The sequence below is a fragment of the Rattus rattus genome, chromosome 1 (assembly GCF_011064425.1).
Source record: "Rattus rattus isolate New Zealand chromosome 1, Rrattus_CSIRO_v1, whole genome shotgun sequence".
Classification (NCBI taxonomy): domain Eukaryota; kingdom Metazoa; phylum Chordata; class Mammalia; order Rodentia; family Muridae; genus Rattus; species Rattus rattus.
Window position 1 is genome coordinate 272,917,572 of NC_046154.1, and position 16,956 is coordinate 272,934,527.

Sequence of the window (16,956 nt, forward strand, 5' to 3'; positions counted from 1 at the left end):
AGAAAATACTACATTTGTTTTATAAAGTGGACTACAAAGACTGTTGCTTCTCGGAGATTATTGACTCAAGGCTGCCAAGTCCCTCAGGACATTTGCACCCCAGTAAGCACTCAACAATGGACACCATCAACCCAGCCTAGGTTGGGAGGCCCACACACGAGCTAACCATTGAATCAAAGTTCTGCCACATCCAGGGTACGTGCATCATTACTGTAAACTTAGTGTGTCCCCTACAGTGAGGCTTGGCCTCGGAGGACCTCAGTGTCTGCTGCATCAGTGAGCATCTCGGCCCTTGTTTCATGGTGCTTTCTAGTTAATATACGCATTGGTCCTTCATTTTTAGATAAAAACACACCCAGGACTCTGGCCTACGGACACTTTGTTCTGTTCCCTGGAGACCGACTGAGGACTGAGAAAGACTCATTTGTCCATCCCGACCCTCAGCTTCTGCCCTCACTCGTCCTTCCTGTAGATTGTTCCTGGGCTGCTGGTGAAGAAGCTGTTTGCGATGCTGACTTCACATTTGTGACTGCGTCCACCATTATTTCCCTCTCCCTTCCTTCCCACCCTTTCCTGACTTCCCTGCTCTCTTAGTAACCACTTCCCTCCCCCCAAATGCCACTTTATCCCAGGGTTCCTTCTCTGGCCTTCCTCTCTTCTCACACCAAATGCTTTCTGAGTGATGTCATTCACACACCACTTCAGCTGCCAGGCCTACGCAGATGCTTGCTGACATCTATATGTTCATGCCCGCGCCTCTGCTCCTCCTCGCTGGATATCCTCCTCCTGACTTGCTCCGTGTTAGCAGTGTCAGACAGTGATCATGAACAGACACTCGTGCGATCTCCTCGTTACCAATGAGGGGCCTGAAGCCAGGGCATAGTCAGGATCCCAGAGGCAGTTCTATCAAAATGGCAGTGAAAAGCCAAGTCTCCTGATGCCGGGAACCCCAGATTACACACCCCCTGGCAGACGCTGAGTGTGTGTCCTCTGGCACGGCAAACTTCCCCAGAGAGAGGCAGCGGGGGGAGGGGGATAGAGAGAGAGGGGGAGAGAGAGGGAGAGAGAGGGAGAGAGAGGGAGAGAAAAGAGACAGACCAGAGATGGCCGCTGTCTTGGTGCTGTGCTGCAGTGAGTGTTCTGCTGTCTCCTCCCTGCACCTTGTTTTACAGTGGGGCCTGGCTGCCAGCAACAGTCTTCAGCTTTTTATAAAATCTCGTTTTTCTCTGTACGTCCAGAGCATGTGCTTGGTTTGATCATCTAATTTTGTGTGGCCTGTTGATGAGGCCTGACTCATGCATTACTTAATGTGGCTTTGTACTTGGTCTAGACATTATATTTTTTCCTGCTTTAAAAAACTTGTCCTACCTTGGGTGCACACCTTTAATCCCTACACTCAGGAGGCAGAGGTAGGCTGGTCTTTTTTTTTTTTTTTTTTTTTCTTTTTTTTTTTCGAGCTGGGGACCGAACCCAGGGCCTTGTGCTTGTTAGGCAAGCGCTCTACCACTGAGCTAAATCCCCAACCCCGGCTGGTCTTTTTGAGTTCAAGTCTGCCCTGGTCTACATAGCGCAGTTCCAGGGCAGCCAAGACTATACAGAGAAGCCCTGTCCTGAAAAACTGAGAAGCAGTTCCCAATGGATGAATGATAGGGCGGACACTGTGCTATCCCGTGCGCATCACTCACTGGAAAAGGCTTCCCGACCGCCTGAGAGGATTAAAGATGGTAGGCTGCAGCATGCAGTAGCCGTAAACAAAGTGACCTTTTCTCCTGATACCCTGAAGTCAGGCAGCATCCATAGTGGGGTGCATTTAATCCTTTGTTCCGTGGTTGATGGCACCATTCACATTCACGTGTGGTGACTGATCCTCCCTCACTGTGGATGTAGGTTTGTACCTCCTCTATAAGAGGCCAGTTTTCCACTCTTGCACTCTGCCAGCATTGGGAGCTACTGATTTGTTGGCTTTTGGTGGTCAGAATCCAGCACCTCCTAGACCCACTGGATCCCTACCTCTTTCCTCTTCCAGTGTTAGTGTTCTAAAACTCGCTACTTGTTGTCTTGCGGGGATGGGGGTGCCAACAGCATCACAAGGAGTGAGTTCTCTCTTGCCTCAGGACAGCAGGGATGGAGCTCAGGCTGGCAGGGTGGTGTGCGGGGCACTCTTACCTTCTGAGCTTCCTCACCAACCCCTCTTCTTTAAAAAAGATGGACTCAGATTCCGATGGTTGAGACATGCTGCTCAGCTCTAGAACAGGTGTCACAAAAGACAATCCAGAATTTTCTAAACGAACCTGTCAAATATAAAGGTGCATTAGGACTCTCACTGGGGTGCGTCCACTAGAACTAGTTGGGTGCATGCTAAGTGTCTGGACTTTGATTCTTTTGAAGTCTGTCTCACCAGAAGCGCTCCAGGGGATTTGTTTAGGCTTCCTCAGTGTTGCTTAGTGACTTACTGTAGTAGCAAGTGCATGAATGAACGAATGGTCTGCTTCTTCGTGAAACCTGCACTTCCTCCCCTGCCCAGATCTGTGGGAAACTCATTATTTCCTGATTCCCCTGCTTTCTTTTAAATACTCAGCCATTAGGTGAGCACAGTTCTCCGTAGCAGCTTTCCTAAGTGACAGAGGACATACCTTTTGCATTAGCGAGAGTAATTGAGCCAGCTACATGGTGATGTTGCCACACTTAAGAGCTCAGCTTCTCGGTGTCTTCTGTTGCCTTTTATTTGTTGGAACTTGTGTGATGCCTTTGGTAAAATCCTGTTGGTAAGGATCGTATATTTGGCCTAGGGAGGTGAGCCATATAGCCACAACAATTCTAATTAGAGTTTTGGGAGAATGCAGTCTGGGTTTACCTGTGTAATTCTTAATACAAAACTGTCTAGTCACTCTTCTAAATGAGGTGATAGGAAACAGAAAGTAGAAAATCTTAATTTCTTTCAAAAATTGTTTTGTCAAACTAACAATGTTTACTTGAAAAAGAAATTATTACCATTTGAAGACTTTTAGGACTGATCTGAAAAATATTAGATAAGTAAAGATTCTCAACTTCCCCCTTTGTTGTTTTAAGACAGCCTCACTGAGGCTCAGCCTGGCCTGGAGTTCACTACAGATTACATTAGTTTATTTCTTAACTATGTAAACTTTGCCTTTCCAGCACAGTATTGATTTTATCTATATGTAGAAATAAAAACAAAGGAATGTTAGAAATAAATTAGGACTTTTGAAGTTTTTAAAAAAAAACCCATGTGGCACATGTGTGGTGGTCAGAGGATGACTTTGTGGGGTTGTCTACTTTTGCATGGGTTCCTGTGCCTGCTGAGCCACTGTGCTGGCCCAAAACAGTGTATTTAACTAATTAGAGTCTTCTTAGACATCCTCAGTTAACATATACCAGGGGGGAGCAGGGAAGGATGGCTGCTTTGAGGGTGAAGCCAGTGTTTTGTGTACTTGTGACCTTTCTTGGGAAGGAGGATGTCTGAAGATGTATGGCTGCTGCGCTCCATGTCATTTTATAGCTGGTGAGACGGCTGTGTGGGCAAAGGGGATTGCCACCAGCCTTGATGACCTCAGAGGGAGAGACCTGACTCCTGGGTTGTCCCCACTCCTTATGTGCGTGCCTTGGCACACACACTTCCTCTTCAAGCACTCACACTCTAGATACATATAAAAAAGAATTTTCATCTGAAGGAACACATAAAACTTAATAAAAAATATTTTTCTTAGGTATCACGTAGCTTTTAGCCCTTTTCTGGTTAGCTTCCAGATTGACCGCATTGATGTTCTCGGTGGTCTTCCCCCATGTGCATCTGCGTGGATCTGCCTTAGTTGGAATAACTCATAGTGTACTATCTGTCTCCAGCCGTTTACTAACACCTGCCACCTTCCTTCCTGAATTAAAATTTCCATGTAAAGTATTGAATGAGTGGGTAACAGGCAAAAATTTGAAGATAATGGGGACCCTGATTTTTTCTTTTTAGACTTGGCACTGAGTGGACATGAAACTCACACAGGGTACTTTGCCCCAGTGGATGAACTTGTGGTGGCTGCTGCCATCTTTGCTAGCCCCTCTAACAAATTTTTATTTTTATTTTTTTAGACAACTGGTTCTAGTTCTGACATCGGCGTTCTCACTGGTTGTAGTTCTGACAGACAGTTGACATTCTCACTTAAAAATGAAAAGGGTTAAACTGTTCCTGATGATCTTAGAGGAAGGGCATGGGGAGTTGCCCCCGAGTTGTACATTGTGATGAGGACAGCCATAACATTGTGTATGCTACCTGTTTTATGAATGTTAGGTTCTGTTCTTTGTGGTGTATGTTCTGGAAGTCAGTGACAAAGAATAATTAGGAACGAAGAGCGGGAAGAAGTTAAAGGTGTGGGGAGCAGGGCAGCAGGCGAGTGCGTCTGTGGCAGAGCAGACATGGAGCCTGGGCCAGCCTTGTGTTCCGCACCAGCTCCCCAGCTCCCACTCACGCTTATGAAGGCCCATGACCTTCCTGCTTATTTAACATGGGTTTTAGCCAGGTCAAATTAACTGGTAATGGAATGTTCTAGACTTTAGAATGATGGTTGTGCTGTAGAGAGCCATTTAATGAGAAGGGCATTAAATCAGCGACCTTCAAGGTGACCATGGGCCCTAACAGGCAGTCTCTGAGGGTCCCATGTGAAGGTGCTGCTGGCCTCTGGAGGCCTCCTCCAAAGGCTGGGCTCCAAGGGCAGCAGCAGGCCTCCATGTCCATTCCTAGAGACCAAGCATGCACTTTTAGATCTCCGCCGCCAGACATGCTGCTCTCTTACAGGTCTTCATGCTTTGTGCCTGTCTGTCCTGATAGCTGTCCAGACCCACTTAATAGCAACTTCAGTGGTGTCTGCTCCACCTTGCTGAGGCAGACTTTTGAAGGTGACCAGACAGATTCAAGCTAGCTGGGTCGGTGTCAGCCTGCCCCTGGCTGGTTGTTGGTTTTATGAGCTGTGCTTCCTTCTGTAATCAGCTGCTGCAGACCTTTGGACAGGTGTACTCTGTTTACCAGTGGGTGGACAGCACAGTATCTGACTGGAGGGAGAAACCGATCTCTGTACTTGTTTAGGTCTCAAAAAACTGGATGATGGAGAAATGGCTCAGTGAATAAAGGTGCTTGCTGCCAAGCGTGATGGCCTGTGCCTGATCCCTGGGGCTCCGGGACAGAACTGACGTCACAAAACTGTTCTCTCTCTCCCAACTTCCATGCAACACACATGCACATGGAGGGGAGGGGCAGAAAGAGGATTAAAAATATAATGAATCTTAAAAAAATGATTAAAGCCTGGGGTTATAGGCCAGCTATAGAATGCTTGCCTTGCATGCGTGGAGCCCTTCAGTGGTCTCCAGCACCCTAACTCCCAGCAAAAGCAAGAGGAAAGAAGGCAACAGGGAGCAACCCAAGGTGGGCTCAAGTGTGCACAGCACTGCTTAGTGAAGTGAAGTCCGCTTACCTCACGGGATGAGACTGACTCCCGAGTTCTGAATCCTGGTGGGCATGACACTGGGGAGGAATGAGGATTCCCAGATGGTGGGCAGAGCTGAGGGCACGTCTGTGTAATCTGCGCTGGCTCTGAGGCTCCAGGATCTATCTCTGTTCCTTCCTTTCTGGTCCATGCATTTGCTTTTCTGCTCCCTTCTGTTGTTGTTTGAGACAGGTCTCCTGATGTACACCAGGTTGGCCTTGAACTCATAGATCTTCCTGCCTCTGCCTCTTGAGTTCTGAGATAAAGGCATGAGCCACCATTTTTTTTTGTTTGTTTGTTTTTTTGTTTTTTTGTTTTTTTTTCTGTCACCTTTAAGGTCTGCTGTCAAATTTCAGTACACTTCTCAAGGTTCTTATCCTGAGGCCTTTCAGTTGCTACTAAAGTAAAGACTTCTTTTTCTTCCATTACAGTTTCCGCCCAAGTGCACATGTCTTTTTGATTTAATACTCCCTCACTGCTTCCATTTTACCCATTCAGTTAGTCTCTCATTCAACAAGTGTGTATTGTGCTGTCTGTGGGCGGGCCACTGAGTTGATGTGACAATCCCTGCCCTTGAGTGCAGTCTAGTGGGGAGCTCAGTGCTGCCACAGAAGTGTGACAGGGCCGGGGAGAAGAACCTAGGAGGAAGGAGGAGCAGTAGAAGGGAAACCCGGGAGGTGCCTGTTGCAGGAGATTTTTAGGAGCCCACATCAGAGCCCTCTTCCTTACTGCCACTCTGTTTCTTCCTGGTCTCCTTGGAGTCTTTGCTCAGCTATGACTCTAACTCAGCTAATTAGCATAATTAGACTCTCGTGATTGACCCCTTTCAAAACCTGATGTTCAGTGGTTGATAGATGTCCCAGCTGCCAGTTAGTCTGAAGACAGTTACTGACAATGAGTGGTGGGGACTGAGCAGAAGAAAGCCGTTAAAGAGAGGCCTTTCCTTTTACCAGATGTTGTCAAAGACAGCAGGAGTGGCCGCTGCGACTGTCCCACCCATATTCCAGAGAGTGGGAGATCAGAGGGCTCTGTGGAGTGGCGGCCCAGAATGGGCTGCTAGCCCACAGTGAAACAGCCTTCTGTCTGCTGTGAGGCTCCTTAGTACTTGGGTCCTCTTTGTCCTTTAATTGTATGTGTTCTTTGAGCTTACCTGAATTCTTGAATTGACTGAGGGAAGAGTCTTGTGATTCTAGGTCTGTATGGTCACCTATTGATGGGACATGTCCGTTTCTCTGTGTCCCACAAACCCACACTAAGTTCAACCCCCATGTCACGTTTGTCCTATTAGAAACATTCCTCAGCTTCTTGGCACCATTTGTGTGGTTGCTGGGACCGTGAGCATCAGCATCTTACTGAGGCCTCCCTGTCCCTCTGTCCGGTACTCAGAGTCTCTTCAGTCCATTTGCTGCTTTTCATACTCTAGGAGGCTGCAACATCTGGCCTTTCTGCTTCTGTCCTTCTGTCTGTCTTCAGTAAGCCTCCTGTGCCCCTACCCCATATCCGTCTTGTCTAGTATGCTGAAGCTACCCAGCAACACCAGCCATGCGTCGTCACCCTGGATTTCAGCTTTCTGTCACCATGGTGTCTAAACATAGAACATAGAACAGTTAATGTAAGGAATGTGACTGCTTAGAGCCAGGTATGGCAGTGCACTTCTGTCTTCTGAGCACTCACTCAGGAGGCTGAGGCCAACTCACGTTAGAGCAAACCCCTGTTCCAAAACTAAAAACAAACAGAAGTCAGAGAGATCGGGGCCCAAGAGAGTGTCGAGGTTAGGTGCGCCTGCTCTGCAACATGGATACTGGGTTCAGATCCTGGTGCCCTTGATCCTGTAAATGACCATAATCCTGTGCCTTTGGGATTCGACAGATTCCTGGCTTCTGTGCGTATATGGGTATGCACCCACTCACATAAACAAACAATCAATTAAATCTTTAAAAAATATTGGGAAGTTATATACTTAAATTATTTTCTAGGCTATTTAAAACCTTTTCTGTTTTCATGCATTGAATCATGTAAAACTTCACTTTAAGTGAAGTGTTCTCTGATTTTAAAAATTTATTTATTTATTTTTAGAAAAATGTTTTCATGCTATGTGCATTTTACTGCCCATGTTTCTCGCCACACCTTGGAAGCACTCACACTCGCCTGAGTGCCCTTGAGACCCGTGCAGCCCCTCTCCCAGTCAGTGCTCTCTCCCTCCCTCTTGCTCCTTTCAGTAGTCCTGCCGTTGCTTTGCTTCTCAGTGCGGCACATACATGTGCACTTCACTTAACCTCGGAGAGAAGAACAACCACTCAGTCAAGGAGAGCACATGGGAATTCCAGCCCTAGGTTCCGGCCCAAGTGTTAGCAGAAGGCCTTGTAAAATTCTCTTTCAAATATCAGGTGCCTGTGTGTCATTCCATTTTGGAGTATTTTAAATACCAAGAAAGTGAGGACACTGAGGGATGCCAGGAGTCTCTGGTGAATTGCTATGCAAGGCTGATGTGGGGACAGCCTGCAATTTTCCACAGGTCGTCGTCTCCAAGCCTGCGGAAAGGCACACTTTACAAAGTCCTGTCAAAGAACTCTACATTTGAAACGTCCACTCTACATATGGCACTTCTCTAACACTCCATACTTAATTTTCTTTTTACGGTGTGGAACTGTGGTTCTTCTCTAACATTCCATAGTTAGTTTCCTTTTACAGTGCGGAACTACAGCATAAGAATAATACATAACCCATTTCTGTTTCTTGCTGTTTTAGGGGACATCACACAGAAAGGATATGAAAAGAAAAGGTCCAAACTCCTGTCTCCTTACAGCCCACAGACTCAAGGTAAGAGAGGAGAAGTGTGTTCAGCTAAAGAGATACTGTCTTAATAGACGTCTGTCATCTGTCTGTCCCACCCTCACCGTCTCACACCGGTAGGAAGACAAGGCAAGTGCAGGGGAGGATTCTCAGGTGAGCATCGGCTGTGCTCTGTGAAGACACTGAGGGCATCATACCATTTGCATAGACCTCGGTGGAAGTGTGTGAAAGACTGAGACCATTCAGGCGCAGAATGTGCCAGGTTGTAGAAACCCACATTTTATATATGCCAGAGAGCGAATATAAAGATGTATGTCTGTAGGCAACTTGAGCTCACCCATTGCAGGGTGTGCAGTGCTGGGGGATAGGAGATCGGGGCGGGACTCCTACACACCTGGAAGCCAATCTGTACCCAGTTACCATGTCTGTAAAGAAATTGGCAAGTTTCTTACACATCTAGAAGTCCAGAATCCCCTTTGTGCTTAACTCCAGTTGCGTGCGCTTCCTTGCCTCCAAGGTATCAGATGTCTGTCTGTCTATCTGTCTGTCACCCATCCATCCATCCACCCACCCATCTATCCATCCATCCATCAAGAGTATATATACAAAGTGCTCAGAGAACAACTTGCACCCTCCTCCACTTCCTGTATCCTTGGGATTGAACTCAGGTCATCAGTTTTGGTGGCAAGCGTATTCACTTGGCGAGCCATCATACTAGCACAGTGTCAGATTATATATATATATATATATATGAATATATATATGAATGTATGGGCACTACTTTGTATGCCTGGTACCCACAGAGGTTAGAAGTGGATGTCTTATTCCCTGGGATACAAACCTTTGTGAGCCACCATGTGGGTGCTGGAAGTCAAACCTAGGTCCTGTCTAGCTTTTGCTCTGCGGGCATGATGGAAAGTGGGAGTATTGTTCTGACATGTTACAGACCTGACCTGAACACTGACAGCCCAGAAATACCACGGTGAAAGAGAAGGCTGGGGAGCAGCCCAGTGGACACAGTGCTTGCTGTGCGAGCATGTGGTCAGTGGCTCAGACTCCAGTGTCCACCCTAATCCAGTGCTCAGGAGGCTGAGGTGGGGTTCTCCACGTCTTATTTTTATATGAATTTACACTGAGAGATCTATATTGTCAGTACATCTTGCCCCACGGGCAGACCTATATGGGAGCCAGGTCATAGCTGAGTGCTTAGTATGCCTTTGAGATGTGAGGTGTTTATTTGCAGTAGACCAAGAGTGGGTGTACATCTCTCAGTAGACTTGCCCTTGCAGATGACCCCGTGAAGACTCTACAAGCCATTCCATTACACCTCTGTTAGCTTCCTGATGAAAGCTTAATTTCCTACATCTGTGCCCACCTATTTTTACTCCTTCCTCTTGCTTAACAAGGTCACTGCCAGGTAGGACTGGGCTTCAGATTCAGAAATGGGAACTGCCTCGCTAGTGGCCCAGGATAGGGCACTGTGAGTTGTACGAGCTGAGTCCACATATGAGGGCACAGTGTCTGTGAAAATGCTAGAGCTAGGAGGGATTGGAGAGATGGCTCTGCAGGTAAGTGGCTGCTCTTCCAGAGAACCCAGGTCCAGTTCTCAGCACCCACACGATGTCTCACAGTGGTCTGTAACTCCAATACCAGCGAAAGCAGCACCTTCTTCTGGTCTCTGTGGGTACTAAATGAGCAAGGCCCACCCACATACAAGGAGGCCAGACACTTCTACACATAAACATTAATTTAAAGAAAAGTAGAAAGAATAAAAGTAGTGACATGGAAGGAAGCTGGCTTGCTTTTTCTTACTACCTAGTGCAGCAGTTCTGAACACCGTTAGTGATTAATCCTGCCCCTGCTGAGATGTCTGTCTCCTGCAGGGCTTTCCCTCACAGCTAGCTCTTTCCCAGCAGTTCAGCGTGCACTAACTGTCCTGTTAAAAAGCCACTCCCACGCCCCACTGTGTGCTCTGTAACCATCTTCCACCCTCTCACTCAGCTGCTCAGACCATTTGTCCTCAGCCATGATGTTATTGTTCTTTCTGCTGCTGCTGCTGCTGCTGCTGTTGAGACAGGGTTTCTCTGTGTGGCCCTCGCTGTCCTAGAACTCACTCTGTAAACCAGGCTGACCTCAACCTCAGAGATCCTCCTCTGCCTCCCCAGTGCTGGGACGAAAAGCCTGCTTCAGTAGATTCTGAATTTTCATTGGCACAGCCTACACGCCTGGGAAGAGGGTCTCCAGGAAGACAGATTGTCCAGATCAGATTGACCCCTGGGCGTCTCTTTGGAGGAATATTTTTAAAAATTAATTGCTTGCTAGGCATGGTGGTACATATCTTTAAACTCAGCACTCAGAAAGCAGAAGCAGGTGGATGTCCATGAGTTTGAGGCCAGCTTGGTCTACATAATGGAGTCCAGGACAGCCAAGACTCTGCTACACGGAGAAGCCCTGCCTTGAAAAACAAACAGAAGCTAATTACTTGTTGTTCCTTATAGGTGTTCTTGCTGGCTCACCCAGCAAATGATAATGCAGTTATTTATTGCTTGACATCATTTTTTTTAAAGACAAAACCTCTCTATTTTGCTCTGACTGTCTTGGATGTTGGTATGTAGACCAGGCTGGCCTTAAACACATGTGATGCCTGCCTCCCCAGTGCTGTGCACCGCCAGGCCTGGCAAACCTTGAGATTCTTACATCAACCCTCCAGCCCGTCTCTCCTCTCCCTGTCTGTGGTTGTAGGTGCACAGACTACAGTCTGACTCTCTGGTCTCATAGGTTTTAGGGGAGAGCCTGAGAATGTACATTTCTGTGAGATTTCTCGACAGTGTTTAGGTTGCGTGTCCAGGAACTCGATTTTGAAAATCAGTGGGCTCTCTCTCCAGATTATTAAGCCACAGCTGCGACTTTAACATTTGAATGCTCGCAACTCCCTAATGTGAATCTACAGCCCAGATCATTTCTTTGCCCCTGATCCATAAATCCAGCTGTGTCCTCTCCTCTTCAGCCTCCTCTGTTTTGAAACAGGGTCTCCTTATGTATCAGCACTGGGTGGGCTGGAACTCACTATGTAGAGCAGGCAAGCCTCAAACTCACAGTCTGCCTGCCTTTGTCCTCTTACATAATCCTGTAACTAGTTTTCCTAAATCTTATTTTTAATGATGGTTATTAAACATTTAATCTCTCTTTTAGCCCACAACCTACCAAAGGTGGTGGGAAAGAAAGGATATGGGGAAAATAGACCTGTTTAGAAAGGTTCCTTGGAGCAACTCCCATCTGTGTGGTTTGAAATCAGTTCAGTTCATAGGTCAGCAGCAGCAACTCAGTCCATTCACAAACACTTCACGGAAACACCAGCAGTCCAGTTCAGTAGAGCTGGGATAGCAACAGCGGTGATATGACCTAGCAGAGACAGCCAGGCCTGAGCCTCACCTTGAGTCAAAAGGAGGGACCTAGAGGGACGCCAGGAGAAGTTTTTGGCTTTGCCTCTCTCAGGGAAGCGAAGATCAGTGAAGATGGGAGACCCACAAGAGTTGCACAGCTAGCTGTACCAGCAAGCCAAGCTCTCTCTCCACCACTCCGTAGAGTCCTTTTTATACTCCCTCCAACCATCACGTGTTCTCCACATGCCTTGCCTCAGCATGTGCATCCAATCCGCCCAACTCTGAAGAAACTGAAGGGCACCACCTCATTTATCTGCTGGACCGACAAGTGCAGCCCAACTGCATGCTGCAGTGTGACCCAGTATATGCATGCTATTGGCACAGAATCCTTCATCACGCGTGCTTTCACATGTTTGCTTCAGCAGAACATCCTCTCTCCTGTGTCTGCATCAGTGAAACATTCCTTCATGGTCTGCCCTTAGTCTTTCACTTGTGTCTGCTTTAGTGAAATGTTCCTTCACGTGTTTGCCCCAGCAAAACCCCCTCAGACTGACTTTTCAAAGAACCCTTAACTTTCCCTTTTATAATCCACTTTAAGTAACTTCTATGTCAATACACTCAAAATTAAGTTGATGACTAACTCATGCTACCCTTACTATACTACCAGCTGAAGCCTGCCCTGCTACACACACACACACACACACACACACACACACACACACACACACACACACACACCATGGAGGTTGGTTTTGTTAGTTTGCCAGATTATCTACATTAGGTTGACCTGTGGGCAAATCTGTGGGTTTTATATTGCTTATGTTAATTGATGTGGGAGGAACCCACCCCTCCATGAATGACATGATTAATTGAGTTTGGGTTTTATATACAAGGTAGAAAAACTTAGCCAAGTATTAGAATTGTGTGTTCATTGTCTGTCTATTTCTGACCGTGGATGTGGATAGCTGTTTCAAGTCCTGTTCATAGCGATGGACTGTCCCCTGGAATCCTAACACAACACCTTTTCCTCTGGGTGGCTTTTGAACATCAGAGCCTTCTGTCACAGGACAGACAAATGGACCCAGGTTCCTGATCTCAAGTCCCAAGGCCACATCATCCAACACATTATCCTCAAAACCTCCATCCTGGGTTATCAAGAAGACTGAGGTGGGAGTGGGTAGAGGTGCTTGTCCTGAAGGCTGTCAGCCCGAGTTTAATTCCCAGCACCCACACACCATAACGGAAGGGAAGACTGATTCTTGCAAGTTGTCCTCTGGTCTCTATTTCCATTCTTAAATTACCAAGCTGTCAGTTTCCTGGGTGTTTGTGTTTATTTTGAACCAGTTTTTGTCCATTTGATTTTTCTAGGAAACTACTTGTATTGTAAGTTTTCAGTCAAATTCTGCTAGCCACAACATTCTCCTTAAAGTGTCTGCTTTGTCTGTGTTGTTTGTCTCTGCCCCCACCAGCCATCCCAGATGTTTGCTTCTTTGGAAAGCATGCTTTGTTTTCTCATGTATTGTTTTCAGGTTCCTTTTATAATTTTTTTCTTTGCATCCTCTTAAGTTGGTTCATGAACTTTTATAGAATTTCCTAGGTTGTACGGCTAGGCCTTGTCTCATTTCCTCACGTATGTGTTTCTTAACTTCTCTGTGGTCAGAGAACATGCCTGTACATGGAGTCTGTTAGGACCTGCCTAGACTGACATTAGCCTCTAACTCATCTGTCAATGTTCAGTGTTGTGACAGTCCCTTGGGTCACACTATTGCATATGCTCAGAACTTGTCTGTGAGTCTGTCAGTGCTGATAGGACTGTGATTCATAGCATCTTATTGAGACACCAGTGACTAGAGCATCAATATTTTCCTGTAGTTCTGTCAAATTTTTATTTTACATTTTTATAATTATTTTTAATAGCTGTTACTTATGTGAAGTTATGTGAGTTGCCTACCTCAGCAAGACCTAACACACATGTAATATATAAATTATAATGTAATTGTAAATGACATTATTTGTCATATTATAAAATATTAACATATAATTAAATGTTACATATATTTGATATACTAAAATCATATATATACATAAACTTAATTTTTTAAAGATTTGTTTATTTTATGTATGTGAATACACTGTAGCTGTCTCCAGACACACCAGAAGAGGGCATCAGATCCCATTACAGATGGTTGTGAGCCACCACGTGGTTGCTGGGAATTGAACTCAGGACCTCTTCCTATAAAAGTCAATGCTCTTAACATTGAGCCATCTCTCCAGCCCCCGTACTGTCTTTTAAAGAGGTAGATACATCTTTATGAAGCTTATAGTTTCTTTCAAGGTCTTGAACACTTTTCTTCTGAGCAGAGTGAGAAATGAGGTCTTGGTCCCTCGTAGCTCTCAGCTCCTACTGGGGCAGAGCAAAGTGCTCTGGTCTCCAGTGGCCTACGAACAAACACCACAGAACTCTGCAGAAAGCTGCAGGGCGCTACAGAACACCCTGCCCCATCATGGTCAAACCCTCCAGAACCTAGAGCAAAGCTTCCCTTATTTTTTTTCTTTTTTTTTCTTTTTTTTTCAGAGCTGGGGACCGAACCCAGAGCCTTTCAGTTGCTAGGCAAGTGCTCCACCACTGAGCTAAATCCCCAACCCCCAAAGCTTCCCTTATACTTCACTTAGCAGACTTCCGGTGGGGAGGGGCAGGAAGTTCACGCTCCTTCTGGCATAGCCCAAAGAACTGTCTTTTCAATCCACACGTGTTTTGACCCCTCTCTCTAAATCAGCTTTCTCTTGGCCAAGAGCAAATACCTTTGGAGTGACTGGAAAGTGGAAGGTTTTGTGTAGGAAGCTTCACTTTGCTGACATTCTGATCTAATCTCCTTCAGAGATTTGCCCTATAAACACCTGATGTTTCCAGGTAGCTGTAAGAGAGAACATGGTATTACTGACAGGACTATAGTACATATTTAATGAGTAATGCCCATGTTCCAGGTACTGCTGGCACACCAAGGTGGTGGTATTGGGTGTGGCCGAAGTGCCCTGCCTCTACAAGTCTCTTGCTTCTGCCCACCAGTTTGCTCTGGTGTCACTGTCACTCTCCATAGTAGCTTGCTGAGTGACAGGTTCCAGCCAACCTGTGTTATCTGAGTGGCATTCTTGTAGTTTTAATTCATTGTTACTGTGTGTGTATCCTTGGCATGCATGTGCAGGTCAGAGGTCAGCTTCATGGACTTGGGTCTGTGCTTACCTTTAGTGGGTCTCAGGGATCAAACCCAGGTCACCAGGTCTATGCAGATACCTTCACCCCTTCCTGAGCCATCTCACCAGCCCCAAGTTGTATTTGAAGAACATTCCTATGCAGTCCTTAGCTTGTTGACCACTTTGTGTCTGGCTGAATTGCTGGGCTCCTCCGGTTTCTCAGGAGCATGCTTATAATTCGCGTATCTCTGTTGTGACCCTGGTTTGTAGCCTTGTGCTCACACCCAGCACATGTACAGACATTGGCAGAGCTGAACAGAAAGTGTACCTCCAGGATTTCCTCTCTAAGGGTGGGATTCTTTTTTTTTTTTTTTTAAGATTTATTTATTTATTTATTTATTTATTATTTATTTATTTTATATGTGAGTACACTGTAGCTGTCTTTGTTTTTTTTTTTTTTCCTTTCTTTTTTTCGGAGCTGGGGACTGAACCCAGGGCCTTGCGCTTACTAGGCAAGCGCTCTACCACTGAGCTAAATCCCCAACCCCCTATGTAGCTGTCTTAATACTCAACAAAAGAGGGCATCAGATCCCATTACAGATGGTTGTGAGCCACTATGTGGTTGCTGGGAATTGAACTCAGAACCTTTGGAAAAGCAGTCTGTGCTCTTAATTGCTAGGCCATCTTTTCAGCTCCAAGGGTGGGATTCTTAGAACAAAAGAGGTAGTTTTTGTGTACATCAAAGAGTACTCTCTTTTCCCTTGTCTCCTGGCACCTTGTCCTGGCCCCCAGTAAGTCTTTTCCTTTATAGCCGCTAAAACCCAAGACACGTCATGAGTGTGGTAATCATCTGAGACCTCAAATGTCAGACCTTGTCTGTTTAGTTTTCTGTTCATTGTTGGCAAAGTGTCTCTCTGTGTCCCTTCAGATCCCTGGTGCTGGGATTATAGGCTGGGACGCCCACACTGGGCTTCATGTCCCTATCCCTTCTACTGTCATGTATGATAATGCTAACAGTGGGGCTGGAGACCCCGGACATGCTATACAAATGCCCTACTGCTGAGATACAGCCCAGCAATTTTTATTTTTAAATGAAATGAGCTACAGGCTTCCAGCACCAAAGATGCGCAGTGCCCTGTCTCTCCCTGCGTAGGACGAATGTCTCCCAGCCTTTCCATCCTTCTCCATTCTTACCTCAGTCTTTTAAGTAGGTTTCTTTACTTTTTCTCAGCTTTAATCAACTTGAGGTTGAAATTTCTTTCTATAAAATATTAGTATCAGTCTCGTAACGTAAGCCTAGAATCCCAAATACCTAGGAAACTGAGACAGGAGAGTTACAAGTTCAAGGCCAGTATGGGCAATTTACCAAGACTCTGTTTGAAAAATAAAGTGTGTAAAAAAAAAAAAAAAAAAAGTGAGCCAGAGATACAGCTCAGGGATAGAGCACAGGCTGGATCAGTCCTCAGTGCAGCTCAGGATAGAGCACAGGCTGGATCAGTCCTCAGTGCAGCTCAGGGATAGAGCACAGGCTGGATCAGTCCTCAGTGCAGCTCAGGATAGAGCACAGGCTGGATCGTCCTCGGTGCCAAGGGGAGCTGAGGAAGGTCAGCTATCTGTCGCCTGTCTCCCTTTTGACCACTCCCCTTCCCCCTTTCCCTTGCTTTCACAGTTCACATTTCTCAACACATACCCTATATTATGCTTAGTATCGGGGTGTGTGTGTGTGTGTGTGTGTGTGTGTGTGTGTGTGTGTGTGTGTATTTAGATTTTAAACCAGCATGGCTAAGCTATGTGTTTATTCAGGTTAATACATTATTCTGTTTGTATTTTTGTAGAGTAAACTCTTGTTGTCTGCTCTCCTTCTGTCTCCTGAACTAAACAGTTCCCTTGTTTTATAATAGGCATTGTGGAAAGCAGTGAGCATACACAGGAGTGTTCATTCTGTCTTGTTGAGTCTGAGCTCTTTATCCCAACGCTTTTTTTCCTTCTTTAAATGTACTGACTTTTTATTATTTATGTATTTCTCCATATGTATGGTGTGTGTGTGTGTGTGTCTGTGTGTCCGTGTATGTCCGTGTGTCCATGTCCATTCATATATGTCC

The 16,956-nt window shown here is 46.0% G+C and overlaps 1 protein-coding gene across 1 annotated transcript in view; it reads left to right on the forward strand.

Annotated features, from left to right (window-relative positions):
* Positions 1-16,956, forward strand: part of LOC116890560 — a 93,665-nt gene that overhangs the window by 68,148 nt on the left and 8,561 nt on the right. The window contains exon 3 of the mRNA XM_032891012.1: positions 8,235-8,306. Coding sequence (XP_032746903.1) covers positions 8,235-8,306 — 72 coding nt within the window. The remainder of the gene's footprint in view (positions 1-8,234; positions 8,307-16,956) is intronic.